The 17,172-nt window shown below is 41.6% G+C and overlaps 2 protein-coding genes across 19 annotated transcripts in view; one reads left to right on the top strand and one right to left on the bottom strand.

The window, feature by feature from the left end:
* The window catches only part of NTNG1 (netrin G1), a 217,757-nt gene that overhangs the window by 107,821 nt on the left and 92,764 nt on the right, over positions 1-17,172 (bottom strand). The gene's annotated exons all lie outside the window — the stretch shown is intronic.
* The window catches only part of LOC310710364 (uncharacterized protein), an 80,133-nt gene continuing 68,519 nt past the window's right edge, over positions 5,559-17,172 (top strand). For all 7 annotated transcript variants that reach the window (XR_014527969.1, XR_014527970.1, XR_014527971.1 and 4 more), the window contains exon 1: positions 5,559-5,805. Coding sequence is in view for 1 of the 7 variants with exons in the window: in XM_083511285.1 (XP_083367411.1) it covers positions 5,691-5,805 (115 nt within the window). In the remaining 6 variants the exon portion in view is untranslated. The remainder of the gene's footprint in view (positions 5,806-17,172) is intronic.

The raw sequence follows: 17,172 nt of genomic DNA, 5'->3' as shown, positions 1-17,172 counted from the left end.
GTTTTTCTTCTGATTTCTCATTCTGCCCTGTCACATGAGCAAATGTCCAAATAGCTCCACATGGCAACATGGGGACATGGGTCCTTTATTTCTTGCTTCTATAGCTGCCAGTGTGTGTTGTACTTTCTTGCCTTACCACTGCTGCAGATTGCAACAATGCTGCGAACCACAGCTTAGAAGAAACAGAGCAATATGCCGGGGCAAAATGGCTACCTACATTGATTTTATTAAGCCCTAATTATTATTTTTCTTCCTGCGCAGCTAGCAGCTGTGTGGTAGTTTTGACAAAGCAATGTATCAGAATGCTGTGACAGAGACATGGAATTGGGAACTTGGATCTCTGCTTAAAATCTAGAGGGAAAAGTGGTGGATGGTGTCATTTGGGAATAAAAAGTGATGGGTGGTGACCTCTCTCCTGTTCCGCCCCCAGCAATCTGCTCTCCCCCCCCCCCCGGCACTGAATCTTTGCCGGGGAGGAGAGTGTAGGGAAGATTTAGTCAGAAGGAATCAAGTAGCAACAACACCTGCCACTTCTCCCCTCTAAATGAACTCTGCCTTCCAACGCTTTTCATGAGTTTGGCTGAGATCAGGTCTTCCAGTCGCAGCTAGCTCAGTCCTTACACACATTTTGGTGAAATACTACAAAAATGACAAAGCTACAGAGTAACTCCAAAGTATGGTGCTTGGATAAACCCCCTAACAGTAGGTTTTATCGCATCATTTAGTACATTAGCACATTTGTATGATGCCAGCTCAGAAATGCCTGCATGAATTTAGCCTCCCACATGGTTGTCTTTTGTACTCTTGTGTCTACATATGAATTATATGCATGTGTTTCTTTAAAATAAAAGTAATCTAAATATATGGCAGATGTGCAAATCCCCCCGGAGGCAAATGTACTTTGGATTCAGAATGGTGACAATGTACTTGACAAAAGTCATCACGCAACTTGCTGTCACATTGTCACCTGTTCGTGTGCCTTGCTGTGCCCGAAGCAGCTGTCTAGGAGCCTCACTGGTTCAAGAGAAGTCTCATGTATTTCTCTTGGGGCAACTCTTTCTCTTTTCTGTTGATCTGTTTATAATTTTGCCTGTTGCAGCTCTGAAACATTCATGCTTTGAAAAATGTATGGTTGAATACATAGCGTTGCATTTTTATTGGATTCCTAAGGCACCTGAAAGTATTTTCACTGAAAGCATTGAACTCGAAAGTCAGTTCCTATCTGTCATGATTGCAGTCAGCATTACTGGCATAACTGGAAAAGCATCAGAAAGTAGGATTTTGCCCTATCAAAAACTACCCTAGCATGTATTCATCACGTTCTTCCCTGATTGCAATCCACTGCTCAAGAATTTGGAAGAGAGGACTTCATGATAACAGAGGCATGGAATAAAATAACCCCAAGACCTGGCTGACATAGGAGCCCCAGAGTTCACACACAGTGAGGAGTTGCCAAGCAGTTGTAGCAGATATCAGCTCTAACAACCTACAAAGAGAACTCTTCCATCTCTCTCCTAGTTTTCAGCCTACTCACTCTCCAGCATCAGTTGGCTTCTTCTAGTGCCACCAAAAGAACAAGGAAAACTTAGTCATGCAGGGGATTCCATGCAGTGCATTTTTTGTTCTTTTCTGCAACTAAGAGAAGCAGCTGGGTGCTGCCAGAAGTGGAGAGAGCAAGCAATGGCAGTCAGAGACGCCGCCAAGGGGTTCTCCACATGCGGTTGTAGCAGCTGAAAGAATCAGGAGCTAATACAATCAGCTGGAGTCTTCCTATCACATGGAGACTCTATTTAGCACTCCTGTGCGAGCTCCTCCCAAGTTTAAGGTAACTGAATCTTGGGGATTCTCACTAATTAAATTTGAGCATGACACAGTAGAAGCGGTCAGCATATGAAGGACCCAGAAATTTCTGGGAAGAAGACAGTACAACATTTCCATGAGCAGAGTAAGAAAATCTACATTGAAATGAAATATGGGGAAGTACCGGTATGTGTTCAGTTGGAGATGTGTAGCTAAGTATACCAAACGAAACAAGCACCCTAGTGACATCACCTTTCAGGGCTGTGAAGAAACAGCAAAGGGGTGCAGTTGCTGCATACTATCATCCCAAGTGCATCATTCAGGGTGATAACTCAAATGCCCTCTTAGTCCCAATACAGCTTAGCAGGCTCAGACACATGCATGATGACTGTAGCTATCACTTGATAAGAAACTGAGTGATGTACTTGTCTATAAAGCAACCTGCAGGAAGTGAACACAATGAAGGGCAGTTCACAACTGCACGTACAGCATTTGCTTTCTTAGCTCAAAGTGTGAATGGGATTCCATTGAGAAGCATCGTGTTTGAGTGGGCGCGACATGATACGAAAGCTTTTAATGTGGAGCCTGAGTACTTCCACTGAGACACATGAGCATATGCAAACCAGCCCCGTTTCTCTCAAGTGGCTTCACCAAGAGAGAAGAGGAAAGGAGTTGCAATTATCAACATGCCTCTGATGGCATCAGCATATCATACCTTCAAATTCTCTGTACCTGTATTGCCCTAGATTGCTAAACAGAAAAAATGAATCAAATTGGATTTGTCAGATATAAAAGTCAGAAACAATCAACAGCCCTGCTGCTGTCCTGTCACCAGCAACTCACATAAAAAATATGTCGTGTTCTGGGAACTGGAGCAATGCTCGTGTTCAACAAAAGTAGTGCCAAAGTACTAGTCAAAGGACTCTCCCCACATCCTTGACAGGTTCCATGTGCCTCATTCATGCAGCCACCCTGTCTGAACACCCCTGGGTTCCTTCTAAATCAGAAAGAAGTTGTCAAGATACGTACCGTACTTTCAGTGAACAAGTTGCTTTGTGTAAGATGACAAGAGAAGGCAGGTTTTAAGACACCCTCTTCCTTTCTCTCCATCCCACTCTCCCTTTTAAACACACAATACGAAAAACACACACACTTGTATTTCTCTGCAGGGGATATGCACTTAATGCCCCTCACATCTCCAGGTTTCTGCAGTTCCAGTACAGGGAAGGGACTTATTGTTCAATTTGTTCAGGGGGGGGGGGGGCAACAGTAGCTTCTGATCTGATACATGCACGGTCTAATACCAAGCAGTGGCCTACAAGCAAATGGTGCTTGGACACAATGAAGCGCTGCATGCAGGTCGATAAACTTAAGCTGAATCCAAAACAGACAAGAGGTGTTCTTAAGTCTGGAGATGGAGAGAAAGGCTGTTCCAGATAGGACTGCAGTTCCCTGTAAAGAAGAGATCCACAGCTTGTGGTAGCTCCTGGATCCAACATAGTCACTGGAGGCTCAATTAGCCTTGATCACTAGAGTGTGCATTTCCAGCTATGGCTGGTTCACTAGCTACAGCACCTCTTAAGACACTGCACTCCACACTCTTCTCACTTCCAGGAATGTGCAATGTGCTCTATGTTGGGCTGCACAACACGAGCTTGGTTTGGGAGATTCTGGAATAAATTGAAAGGTTTATTGGGAATAGAGGCAGTGACCTGGCAGTCTAGAAACAAGCTGGAAGTTAAGCCATAAAGTGAGGGGAAGGCAGCTCAGTATGCACTTGAGGGTAAGATGTGCAAACTAGCCTTGGTCTCTTGTGTCTCCTGATCACTCCTGAACTGGACACTACAGCACCACCACTGCAGTGGTGATGGTGATGCTCATGAGAATGAAAGCCAGCAGCTATCTCATATGGCAAACTCCTACAGTGGTCCAGCAAGTATGGGCTCTGGACTCCTGCTATGAGAGTCCCATGTTTAGTCCTGATGCCTTGCAACCCAAAGCAACCTCACTTCCCAAAGGAAGAAGTGCTTGATAAATAAAAAGGAGCACACCCCACTTCCAATCTGGTAAATAAGAGAGTTATGTGTGTGTAGGAGGAAGAGATAGACAAAATTAGGGCAGGGAGATGTTGCAGTCCATGGACCAACAATTAGCTGCCCTTGCAACAGATAATGGTGCCGGTAGTTTACAACTTCTCCTGTATAGCTTGGCTACTGTGGTATTAAGCTCAAGCAACTGGATTATTCAGCCCTTCATGTGTCCCACTGGTAATTTCCTAATGCATTACCTTGTCACTCACAAGTCTGCCTAGCAATGTTCATTAGGAAGGTATGTGACAGCATCCACTAATGTATGTCTGGGGCAAGAGAATCGATTTCCCCCTTCCTTGCAAAAAGAGAGATCTTTAATAGTAATACTGCAGGAGAGATTACGAGATGGAAAGTGCACACTGATGGAGTCTACTGCAATACATTATCGGGCAGGAAAATGTCACTGATGTATCACTTACAAAATATTATCCATTTTTTTCCATGGGGTATGAGGCTGCTGGTAAAGCGGGATAAGAGAGTCCGATTATATTTGTGGATGAAAAGATGCCCTGGGGAGGGTAGGCCAGCCTGTTCCTTAATGAACTATTCAAAGGCAACAAATACGGCTTGAGTTTTAATCATCAAGCTGCAAGAAGCAATGGTGGCTTAGATTGCTGCAGCCCAGGATATGGTCTTGAAGTCAAGATCATGCCACCGTGCCAAATTACCTCTGTGGAAATTGATGGGAAAATGGAAAGGATATAAGGTGCTGCTGCTGACAGTAATCCAGGTGGCTGATTTGTTGCTGGGCTTGCCCTCCTCGCCACTTCAGATAATTGCAGAACTTTCCCCGTGTTTTACTAAAGGAAATGCTCACTACCTCCTTTCATAAAGTTCGCAGCATCAAACAGATGGTTACCCTATTAGCAACCATTTGCATTTAACACATTTTGTAATGATTTATACACCACATGTTGCTGAGCAACTCAAAAGCAGTCAGGGGCAAAGAACTACTCGAGTGTGAAAGTGCACATCTCAGGGTACATATCCTTGTGGTATCCAAATCTGTATCTTTTTGCATATTGTGAAAGCAATTAAATTTGAACCACAACTCCCCCTCCCCCTGTCTCCACTACACCACTACCATAGCTAATTAGGTTTGTGTCATGGCTGCAATTAGGAGCCTATATATTGCAAGTTGTTTTAAACTGTTTTTAATATTGTGTTTTAATATTGTAACCCACCCTGGGACATTAGGGTGAAGGATAGGTAAGTAGTAGTAGTAGCAGTAGTAGTAGTAAAAATAGTAATAGTAGTAGTAATACTAATGTTCTTATATACTGGAGAGCATATTAAATATTTCAAAGCTATTTTCTCTCAGAATATGTGTTTTTAAATATGTCTACCTCAAGAAAACCCATTTATATCTTCTCTCAAAATATGAATCAAAAAAGTTTTGATACTTGTTTTAGAAGAGAACTGGACCAAAACTTTCAGAATGTGTGAAATCCAGTGCATAATCCAAGAGGTGTGGATCAGGTAAACTCAGGTCAGTATACAAAATCAAATTACTGAAGCATGCCTACATACATAGCATCTGTTTATATAGACCAGAGGTCACTAATCTTTTTGGTCCAGTAAGCACAATGTAAATTTTGAGAGAGTGCAGTTGGTGCCAGTCACAAAACGGCTGCCATTATGTGTGTGCAACACAACACAATATGGCTGCCATGGGGGCGTGGCGTAACACAAAATTAGAGAGACAACCACTTCTCACTACCTTATGTTTGCAATAGGAAGTCAGATACGCACTGCTGGTCCTGACTGTAGTGATCACATAATATTGATAACACAGAGAATATGATGCTGTTGCTGCCCATTAACAATGGGGAGCATTCCTCCGTACAGTCGGACCTTGGATCCCGAACGCATTGGTACTCAGACGTTTTGGCTCCTGAATGCCGCAAACCCGGAGGTGAGTGTTCCGTTTTGTGAATGTTCTTTGGAAGCAGAACATCCGAACGTTTTGGAAGTTGAATGGACTTCTGCAACGGATTTCGTTCAACTTCCAAGGTATGACTGTACCAGGAAAATATAAAAGGTGCCCCCACCACAATTAGAAATCACTTAGCAGGTATCTGCACATTTTGCTCCATAACTTTCTTTCTAAGGGGGCTAGAGACTTACATTTTTTTCTCAGGTGCTGGGTTGGCAACCCCTGAACCCATTTCCTAGGGATACATATGCAGAAGCCTGTATTCATGTGTGCATCAGTATAAAAATCTATGATTTGGAACTCAAATTCTTTTATAAATCTATTTGCTTTTCTCGCACTTTGGGTTCTGTGCCCCTCCAAATGCTACTTTCCTGAGAATGAAGTCCGTGTAGTAGAGAGGGGGAGGAAATTTCAAGTTTATACATTTCCCTTAACCCATGCTGAATCTAACATTCAAACCTGACGATATTGCATTCATTTTTATTTGGAATTGTCTCTTCCTCCTTCTGAATGCAGTCATTTGCTCCTACTGTTTCTGCATCGATAATACATTCAGTATTACAGCCTTTCAAACAGGCCACTTTTATTGTCCTTGAGATTCTGGCTGCTGGATATTTTCTTTCTCCTTTGATTCCATAACGGAACACTGCTACATTATGTTCCATTTCAAAGTCATGGAGAAGACAATAAAGAGCCATGGGAAATGGCTGCTATCATTCTAGGCTCCTGGCAGTCATAGAGGAATGTGCTGTTTGCCTTGTTCAAGCTATGTGCAGCTTGTAGAAGGTCTTGGGTCAGTTAATGCGGAGTATGCTATGTGTGTGTGCACACACCATTTTTATTTTTAAAACTATTTTTTCTACAAGCTTATTTGCTTCCTTAGATTTTCAATATGTAAGTTTTAAAAAATTGTGTTCATCCATATCCTTTTGTGCCAGTCACATGTAATGGTCAAACAACACAGAGTCTGGCAAGTGAACAGTTCCAAGTCTTCTTTCAGGGTAAATCCCTTAGGTATCCCAACAGTACAGTTTTTAGAGTACTAAGAATTTCACAGAAAGTTGTATCCTTTCAGGATTTCTTGCCAAAACCCTTTTAGATGAGTCCAGAAGATGTGAAATATGTCAGCATTAAGGATTTAACACTTCCAACAACTTTTCTCATTTATATAGATGTAATCAGATAATGCCACTTACAGCCTCAACATTTTAATCTAAGGGACAACATGCATTCTTCCGTAAACGTTTTTCAACATATATTTCACTGTCTCTGGATCAGGCATTTATAGTTTGCTAAGGGGGTGGGGAGTACTAAAAATGCAATGGCCTGCTTCCTTCCTTTTTAAATCTTCATGAAAAGTAAAAAAAAAAAAATTATTTTCAACAGATACATAAATTGAAACAATTGAGACAGATATTACAATGAGATAATTCTCAGCAATTCCAGAGGAGAAAACTCAGTATTATAGAATACTGTTAGTTGTGATAAGAGATAGTGGGTAGGTTGACTTTTCCTTTTTACTATGCTAACAAAATGTTATTGACTCTTAGATTATAATCTTGCCCTTTATTGGTTCCATTTTTAAATGACAGTAAAATGATATACTTTTATCTAGGTCAGCTGGTCAGATATTGCTACAGAACTTGACACAAGGTAATACAGTGGTACCTCTGGTTAAGTACTTAATTCATTCCGGAGGTCCGTACTTAACCTGAAACTTCTTAACTTGAAGCACCACTTTAGCTAATGGGGCCTTCCGCTGCTGCCATGCCACCGGAGCATGATTTCTGTTCTCATCCTGAAGCAAAGTTCTTAACCTGAAGCACTATTTCTGGGTTAGCGGAGTCTGTAACCTGAATCGTATGAAACCTGAAGCATATGTAACCCGAGATACCACTGTATAGTCTGATATCAGGTAGTCCTGATCCTTTATTTAGCATATGGTAGCTAATTCCTTACCATTATTTCAATATCTCTGAGGATGTTCAAAAAAACAACCAAGGTAATAGGTTTATTTAATTAAATCTACCTTCCCAATCAATACAGTGGTAACTGAGACCAGAAATTTAATTCATTATTAATCACTCTTTGCCATTTATGCTTACTATATTGTACCAAACTGAAAGCATTTTCAGGTACAGGTGATATAAGGGCTACATCTCTGTGTACAAATAAATATTAAATTTCTGTTACCCAGCAGAGATTCCAAGAATCTCTATATAGATATCATTAGTGATTCTATTAAGGAGAGAAAGATATTAGAAACGTGCCCATTAGTAATTACCCTTACTCTGGGAAGTGTATATATTGATGATTCAATTTGAAAAGAATTACATTCCACATTCATAATAATTTTTCTTGTAAATATCACTGGTAAATAAAGCCACTCTATTCAATTAAAGGCCTTTTCCACATCCAGAACCATTATGGCAGTTTTGGACATGGTGATATGCCATGAGGAATTCCTGAGTAGGGATGGATCTGCCAATTTTTGTTTTCTCTGTTTTTTATTTTTCCAGTCTTAAATTCAATTTGCCACATTTCTGCAGCAATTTGTGGATTTTCTTTAAAAAAAATCCTCAAGAAATTTATTCATCATTTTAATGTGATTTTCTCCTAATAAAAATATTTTTGTATGCAGCTTTGACCAATGCACATGTTTTGGCAAGCAATTTCTCATAAAGTAATACATGTTATGCTATTTTCATTTATTTATTTTTATGCAAATTTCAGCTAATAAATACATTTTTGTAAACATTGGTTGGTTGGGAGAAGGGCACTGCAAAATTTAGATAAGTGTGAATTTTGAAGGATGGCTGTGTTTCAGTTTTCATATTGTTTCAGAAAGTGCAAATTTGACAAATTTGGCTTTAAATGTGAACTGAATTGACACCATCCCCAACAGACCCTTTCTTCAAGGATTGGGGTTGTAGTTACTAAGGCAGGCATAGAAGAAGAAGAGGAGTTTAGATTTGATATCCCACTTTATCACTACCCGAAGGAGTCTCAAAGCGGCTAACATTCTCCTTTCCCTTCCTCCCCCACAACAAACACTCTGTGAGGTGAGTGGGGCTGAGAGGCTTCAAAGAAGTGTGACTGGCCAAATGTCACCCAGCAGCTGCATGTGGAGGAGCGGAGATGCGAACCCAGTTCACCAGATTACGAGTCTACCGCTCTTAACCACTACACCACACTGGCAAGCCCAGCCCTCCAGATGTTTTGAGACCACAATTCCCATCACCCCTGACCACTGGTCCTGTTAGCCAGGGGTGATGGGAGTTGTAGTCCCAAAACATCTGGAAGGCTGAGTTTGTCTATGCCTGTACTAAGGACAATTGATCTATAAGGGGAACTGAAACATTTAGAATAGGGGTAGGTAGGAACCTCAGGACCTTGGATAAAATACAACTCTCCAGGCTGACCCTCAGGACACTAATAAGGCCACACCCTCTATCCTCAGACGATACATCTCCCCAGACCTGTTCTGCACCCTCCTTGAGTACTTTTGCCTGGCTGGAATGTGTCCTTGAATGTGATAATGTCTGGATGAAGGATAGATGTGTGTGTGTGTGTGTGTCTGTGTGTGTGTGTGTAAACCTCTGGCTTTACACCCCTTTACCCAATTTTGCTTTACCACAGGCATACAGTCCCCCTAAGGTAATGTGGCCCTTGGGATGGAATAAGTTCCCTATCACTGATATAGTGGCTCCAAATAGCATTTTCTATGTTTGCATTTCAAACTTCATGCAGTCCAGCATTACTTTTCCAACAGTAGTCAGGCAGATGCCTCTAGAAATTCTGAAGCACAGCACGGATGTGACACATATCCTGTTATTCATCCAGTACCTATACTTAGAAGTGTGCTGCCTATGATCACAAGGGGATCCATTTAGCTCATCCTTGAGCTTCAGAATTGTTATACTCTAATAGCTTTACTATATTGCTCTGAAGAGCATAGTGACCTACTCCGAATAGAAAACAAAAGCTTTTACATGCTTGATACGCTTCATAATTATGGCTGGAAGCCTGTAGCCAAAGGATTGTCTAATTAAGTCCAGTCAATATGCAAAATTAGAGATGAATGGTCTAAACAATGTGTCCTTTGTATTTATTGTGCACGGTGTGTGCATTTTGTATTTTGGGTGTTCCTGTCTGGGAACACTGAAATATTGTAAGAACCGGCTAAGGCAGAACTATGTCCAAGATCCCCTAATGAGTCCATTGCCCAAATAGAATTAGTGGATAAAGCATATTTCACCAGTTAAGGCTGATGAGCTAGCTGTGTCCTCTGCCAGTCAAAGGACAGCTTGACCTCTGTTACCCAAGCTCTGGTAATACTCATCTTAAAATACTAAAATGCATTGTCCATGGGGCTGCTTTTCAAAGGTGTCTCCGAAACTTCAGTTGGTCTACAGTACTGCCGCCTGGCAACTGACTGGGACAGTAATTCCCCGCCCCCCAAAAAGTGTTGTTTTTTTTCAGGGATGCAATCTTGTATAGCGCCCCAAAATGTGTGTTTTGGGGAGCTGTGCCCCCCCCAAAGTGTTTTGGGGGGAGGGGGAACTGCAGCACAAAATTGTGTGAGGTCGCAGCAATCAAAATGGCCGCCATGGTCTTGCAATAAAATAGGGGGAGATGGCATCTCAGAAGATGGCGTCCTGGATTTTGGTTTCAAGGTGTTGGAGGGTATACAGTGGTGCCCCGCAAGACGAATGCCCCGCAAGATGAAAAACTCGCTAGACGAAAGGGTTTTTCGGTTTTGCGTTGCTTCGCTAGACAAATTTCCCTATGGGCTTGCTTCGCAAGATGAAAACGTCTTGCGCTTTTTTCTTAAAGCCGCTTGAAGAGGCGCAGTTGCGATGGACCGTGCTTCGCAAGACGAAAAATATCGCAAGACGGAAAGACTCGTGGAACAAATTATTTTCGTCTTGCGAGGCACCACTGTATGTTGGAGTTATCTTACAGGGGCCCCTTGCTGGTATTGCATTCAAGTTCTGGTTTCATTTCTGTAAGTGTAACCTCAGTTTTGCCTATTGTATATAATGCAGTCTGGTAATGAAATATGGCAATGAATCTAATTACAAATTAATGCTAGGTTTAGAGGCATTTCACTTATTTATTTTTAAATAAAAGAATGGTGAGGAAGCACACACACAAAAATTACCTATTGCAAGAAGATTAGGAAAAATTTTCTGGGTAGGAGGAATTTTTTTCCTGAAATGTTGCTGAAGACAAAGTGTGTGGGGCATTGAGAGTGAGTTGTTTCTCAGCAGTGGAGGTGGGATAAGTGTCTGATATGTTAAAGAGAAAAGTTCTGGGGCTTTAAGGCAGAGGCCCAAAGTCAAAGTGTCTGGATGGAGGATGGCTTCAGTTGCTGAAGGGTGAGGGAGAACAATAACTGTTGTTGAAGGGTGAGGGAGAAAATAAACGGCCTTGGTCCAGTATATCTGAAGGAGCGTCTCCACCACCATCGTTCTACCCGGACACTGAGGTCCAGCACTGAGGGCCTTCTGGCGGTTCCCTCACTGCGAGAAGCCAAGTTACAGGGAACCAGGCAGAGGGCCTTCTCGGTAGTGGCGCCTTCCCTGTGGAACACCCTCCCACCAGATGTCAAAGAGAACAACAACTACCTGGCTTTAGTTGGTAGAAGGCAGCCCTGTTTCGGGAAGCTTTTAATGTTTGATGTATTATAGTATTTTAATATTCTTTTGGAAGACGCCCAGAGTGGCTGGGGAAGCCCAGCCAGATGGGCGGGGTATAAATAATAAATTATTATTATTATTATCTGTATATGCTTTAAAAGGACTAGGATCTTCTCAGTTGTGGCTTCCTAACAGCAGAGTGGGTTCTCCAGCAAGGTTTGTCTGGTGCCTTCATTGACATCTTTTCGGTGTGCAGTCTTTTGATAAGACTAGGGTGATATTGCTTGTTATTAGTAAGCTGCCAAAGTGAGACCTTTGGGTAACAAGCAACTAGCAAGTCTCATAAACAAACAACAAACCAACAAATTCTGCTTTAAAATTCTCTAAAGTGGATTCAACAGCTAATCCAGGGCTTCTCAGTCACTGCTCTTCCTCAGTATTTCTCTTCTGTAAAATGAGGCCACATTTCAACTATTATATATGCAATATAGTCTATGTATGCATTCTACAGGCATTTCATGCAACTAGTCTATGGATAGTTTCACTCTTTTTATTTTCAGGAGCAATCTGTTAGAAATTTAAGAGCATATTCATTTGTCTGGCTACTCACAAGTAAGCCCTGAATGAGTTCAAGTGAACTTACCCCCACAATATTGCATTGTGGTACATTTAAGTCTAGATTCTATGGACCCTACCATTGTCCAAACACATCCCTGGATGGTTGGACTCCTGTCCTTTGCACTCATGCATGCACTTGTCTCTGTTTCATTTGTGGGATGCTGAAGGGTATGGTTAAAAGACAGGTGGTTAATCAGCTAGAAACACAATTCAGTTGATGGCTCTACTTACAATGGAGTAAAGTCCAAATCCAAACATTCTCAGGTTGCAACCTTTCATGCATGCATGGAACTGCTGCTAAAATGACAATACTATTTGAACCTTTTGAAATCCAAATTAGGTTACAACGCATAAACAACCTTCTTGACCACAGGCAGTAACCCAAGGAAATCCGGAGCAGTTTACTCAAATGCTGCTAAACTCGGCTAATGCATGTTGAACTGATTTCATTCATGATGTTTCCTTTAAAAGCTTTTGAAGTGTTTAGAAAAGATGAGCACTCCTTTTCTTTAATGACATAGTGCAGCAGCTATAAAAATATTTTCTACCAGCACAGGGGAATTGTGAATAAACTGACAAGATCATAAGTACATAAGCTCCCCCCCCCCGCCGCCAATTCTCTTAATGAAGTTTGGAATTTAATTGGAAGAATTGTTAGATGCAGTCACTCCAAAAAGTGGCAAAAGTCCCAAAGGAATGTGATAAGCTCATGCAACTATTTTTTGTTAAAAAGAAACCTCAGGTGCTGTAAATAAATGTTTCAAACCACAATGATTTTATAATCTCCCCTTAACAGTATGAAGTAGACGTTATTAGGAGACTTTAACACTGCACTATAAGTCTATCTAAACACTTTTGATAAACATGAAATTAGACCAGCTCTTTATTATAGAATCATAGAATTGCAGAGTTGGAAGGGACTCTAAGGGTCATCTAGTCCAACTATTGCAATGCCTTATTAACATTATATTGCTGCTTATTAACATTATTTTGTTATGATAATCACCAGCACTATTAATAGTAGTGGTATTCACACATTGTAGGGAATGGTGCAAGATCGTGACTCTTTCCCCCTAAAGGCTATGCAATTGGCAGCAATGTGAAGTGTGTCTGCATCAATATGCACATAAGACCTTCACATTGATGTTGAACGCCTTGCCAGCAGGCAAGCACTACCAAAACTTACACCAGTGTAGAGAATGTATGGCTACTGGCTGCTGATCTCCCCCCTCCTGGGGTCCTGTGAACCTTTTAAATAATTTCAATGGGCATGCCCATATTGTTCAAGGGCATGTTGGTCCCTCTCTATAATACATCCTGGGGCAGTGTGCTATCCTCGGTCCTGTATACCTGAAGGAGCGTCTCCACCCCCATCGTTCAGCCCGGACACTGAGATCCAGCGCCGAGGGCCTTCTGGCGGTTCCCTCATTGCAAGAAGTGAGGCTACAGGGAACCAGACAGAGGGCCTTCTCGGTAGTGGTGCCTGCCCTGTGGAACACCCTCCCATCAGATGTCAAAGAGATAAATAATTACCTGACATTCAGAAGACATCTTAAGGCAGCCCTGTTCAGGGAAGTTTTTAATATGTAACACTGTACTGTTTTTAACACTGATTGGGAGCTTCCCAGAGTGGCTGGGGAAACTCAGCCAGATGGGCGGGGTATAAATAAATTATTATTATTATTATTATTATTATTATTATTATTATTATTATTATTCTCTTCCTAGGGTTTATTATTATCATTTCTTACTATATAATAAAAATGCAAGTGTGTTGTCATACTGAAGTTTGCTTTGTGGCAAGCAGGTGCTGTTGCAAACTACACTGTGATGAGAGGCAGTGAATGCATAGCCCAGGCAAGTTGCAGAGGGTCTGCCAGGACAGGTTGCGGAAGCCCTCTCCCCATCTCCACTGCCTCTTACACCTGCCAGCATGGGGCCCATGCTGCTGGAACCCAGATCTGCACACTGGCCAGTGCCACTGTCCGCCTTCCTTCTCTGTGAACTCTATCAGAAGCTGCTACCACCAACACCACTGATTAGCATAAAGAGCAGGAAGAGAAAGGCACCTGGAAATAGCGGCCTGTCAGCCTCAGGCTCTGCAGTGGAGCTGGCATGACATGGAATGGTACAGGGAAGGCAGCCAGAACTGGATCAGCAGTGGCAGCAGCATCAAGTGAAAAGGGGAAGGCCTAACCCCTGCATGCCAATCCTTTCAACTCCTGAAGTCTGATTACACAAGTTATGTTCAGTATCTACAGACTTTCTGAACCCTTGTGAGTGTTTTGAGCCTTATGGTACTCAGTGAAACCATTGTCAATTGTGGGTCTAAAGTTTATAAATTGTGGGTCTCTGCGTCCTACACAGGGAACAAATGAATCCCTTGTGCTTCTTGTTCCTCTGCACTGCATAATATTCGAACCCAATATCAGTCAATGTTGTTTCTATCATTATATCCTTTTCTATGCAGTTACTTGGGAGAATTCAGGTATTTAAGGATCAGATGATGAAACTTCGATTGCTGTGGATGACTTCTGCTCCTCTGAGCTCAGAAAGGATTGCCAAGATGAAATCCAGGGACCATTTGCTCAGATCTTCAATACAAGAACTAGTGCTTTATTCTGGAACTTAAAATATCTTTGAGTCCCTTTGCAATACATACCATTAAGCCTTTCATTTTATTTTTATGCTCTTCCCTCTGCTGGAATCTTCTGTATTTGAGTCCCAGGGCTTTGCGACTATGTCCCAGCAATAACAGTAGCTCTGTTTTTGTCCCTCACATTTAAATTTAATCCTCCTCAGAGTCTGAATTAGTTACCCCAAGGGGAGGGGCTCATAGTTTACCATTCTGCCCCCCCCTTCAGTCAACATGCCTACAATTTTACTGTGACTAAATGCTCACCATTCAGTAATCTGCCTGAAAATGTCAGTAGCTACTTATTTTCTCATTCTGTAGCTTAGGATATGGTTAAGGAAATTCTGGAGCATTTTCAGGAATACCTCTGCAAATGTATGGTCTTTCTTGAGGCCAATTCAAGTCACAAAATGGGGGCCTGTAGGACCCCGAGACCCCCATTACTGATTGAAATCATTCAAATGATTTATTAAATTTAAATGAAACAGTATTCATGGCTGCTGGTAGAAACAGGAAAGGCGAAATTTCACAAGGGGCTGCCTGGGAGGCAAACATTGCTCACTGCTGAATGTACTAAACTACATTAGAAAAAGGAGAAACTAGATGTATCAGAGATGCAGGGTCTCATGGAAATCTACTAAGTGGATACACTGGTATATTAACTAGGTAGGAGCAAGAATGGGAAAAGAGGAACTGGTGGATAATGAAACAAGCAGAATAACAGCTTGAGGAACTTTGTTGCTTGAGATCAAAACAGATACAGGCAGGAAGGTGAGGTACACATCTAGGGGTTTGGCTGGAACATCTGGTAACTATTTTAAACAATCACATCTGAAATCCTGTACCGTACACACCTCGATTGAACTCAGTTGGACTTACTCCTGAGTAGAAATGCATAGAATTGCACTTTTTGCCAGGATCCAACTCTATGTTTTTAGGAGGGAAATCAACATAGCCATAGAATGTGCCCATTCAGGCACAATGGCAAAATGCACACACTGCCAAGTCCTCTCAACCGTACTTTGGTTCAGAAATCTTGTGAAAGGAAATTAATGCAGCTTATAGATGCATTTCAAATTGGGATGGGAAATGGCAAGATAGTTGGAAGAGGCATAAACATGAAAGTGCTCACATGAGGCTGAAGGTCCACAAATGAGCACACAGAAACAGCCACTCATGTACATATAAATGCCCTAGCATGGATACAGCCTAAACCTGAACCCAGACAAACTATGCTCAGAGCTGACTTTAGTTTAGGAAAACGAGTCAATGTCAAACCATAGTTTAGCATCCCGGCTTGATCCGCTTAATAGCCGCAGATAAGATGAGCCACTTAAATGAAATAATACACTGCGATTCATCGAAAACATAAGTGAAAGTTTCTGAGCTCTTCTGAATAGCCACAGAGGGGAGGGGAGGGGGAAGGCATGAGCACAAAGCTCCTGTTCATAATGCAAAATGATAGTTTAGCATTACATCTGAACCAGATGGTTATGTTTTTCAGTAACTTGTGGGGGCACTTGGATGTCTTCTGGTGGAGCCCTTAGCTAGAATTTTCCACATGCTGCCTTACAATCAAATTTCTGGAGCAAACTTTTCCATTAATCAGAGTCTTTCAGGGACTGAAAAATTGCCTTTTCATTAAACAGTTCAATAGGAAAAGCTTTCTTGCAGTTTATTCACATTGTCTAGCTTTTAAAATTCTCTCTACAGTCGGCAGTGGACAGAGTGAAAGAAGCCCTCTCCTGTCTTCCTTCCATTTCTATTCTCACTCAGCCAGACTTTATTTATGCATTAGTGGACCTTTTTCAGCCATTAGGACCATCTTGCTCCAGAAGTTAATTAACACAAGTGCCATAATTTAGTACACTTAATACTACTTGATGCCCTTTAATGTACCTTCCATTAGTGATATTATTGTAGTATTACCCTGTAAATTAAAATGAGATCAAGATGAAGAGAGACTCTGGCACACTGAACTCGCCTGTTATTCACCCGAGAAAATCGCCTTGATTTAGTGAAGCAGGCCGTCCATAAGTCAGAATTAGTTTATGTGGATTATTAGGTTTCCCAAATAATAGCAGCACAATAGGGTTGCCGAAATTGCTAACAGCCACATTTTGTCTTTTTTGTTTTGTTTTGTTTTACTCATTTTCTTAATAAACACACAATGAAAGGTAGCAAATGGAAGTTGAATAAACAACTTGTAATGGAAGAACTGAAGTGTTTATCATGAGAACGCAGGGTTTCGTCCTCGGTGCAATATGCATTAGACTCATTTCACAGCAAAATGCAGCTGGATAAGAAAACAAATTGTATATTAAGTGGGTAGCTTTCCCAGCTTTAATGCACCAGAAAAGATTTTGCGTAACTGCTCTTATACTGAATGCAGTAGCTTTCATATCAAAATCACCTCCTTTCTCCCTCCCTTTCTACATCTTCAAAGGCCAG

This window comes from Podarcis liolepis (assembly GCF_965112155.1).
Source record: "Podarcis liolepis genome assembly, chromosome: 6".
NCBI classification, from domain to species: Eukaryota; Metazoa; Chordata; class Lepidosauria; order Squamata; family Lacertidae; genus Podarcis; species Podarcis liolepis.
The sequence above is the reverse complement of the archived record's forward strand: the minus strand, read 5'-3'. Positions and strand labels throughout refer to the sequence as shown.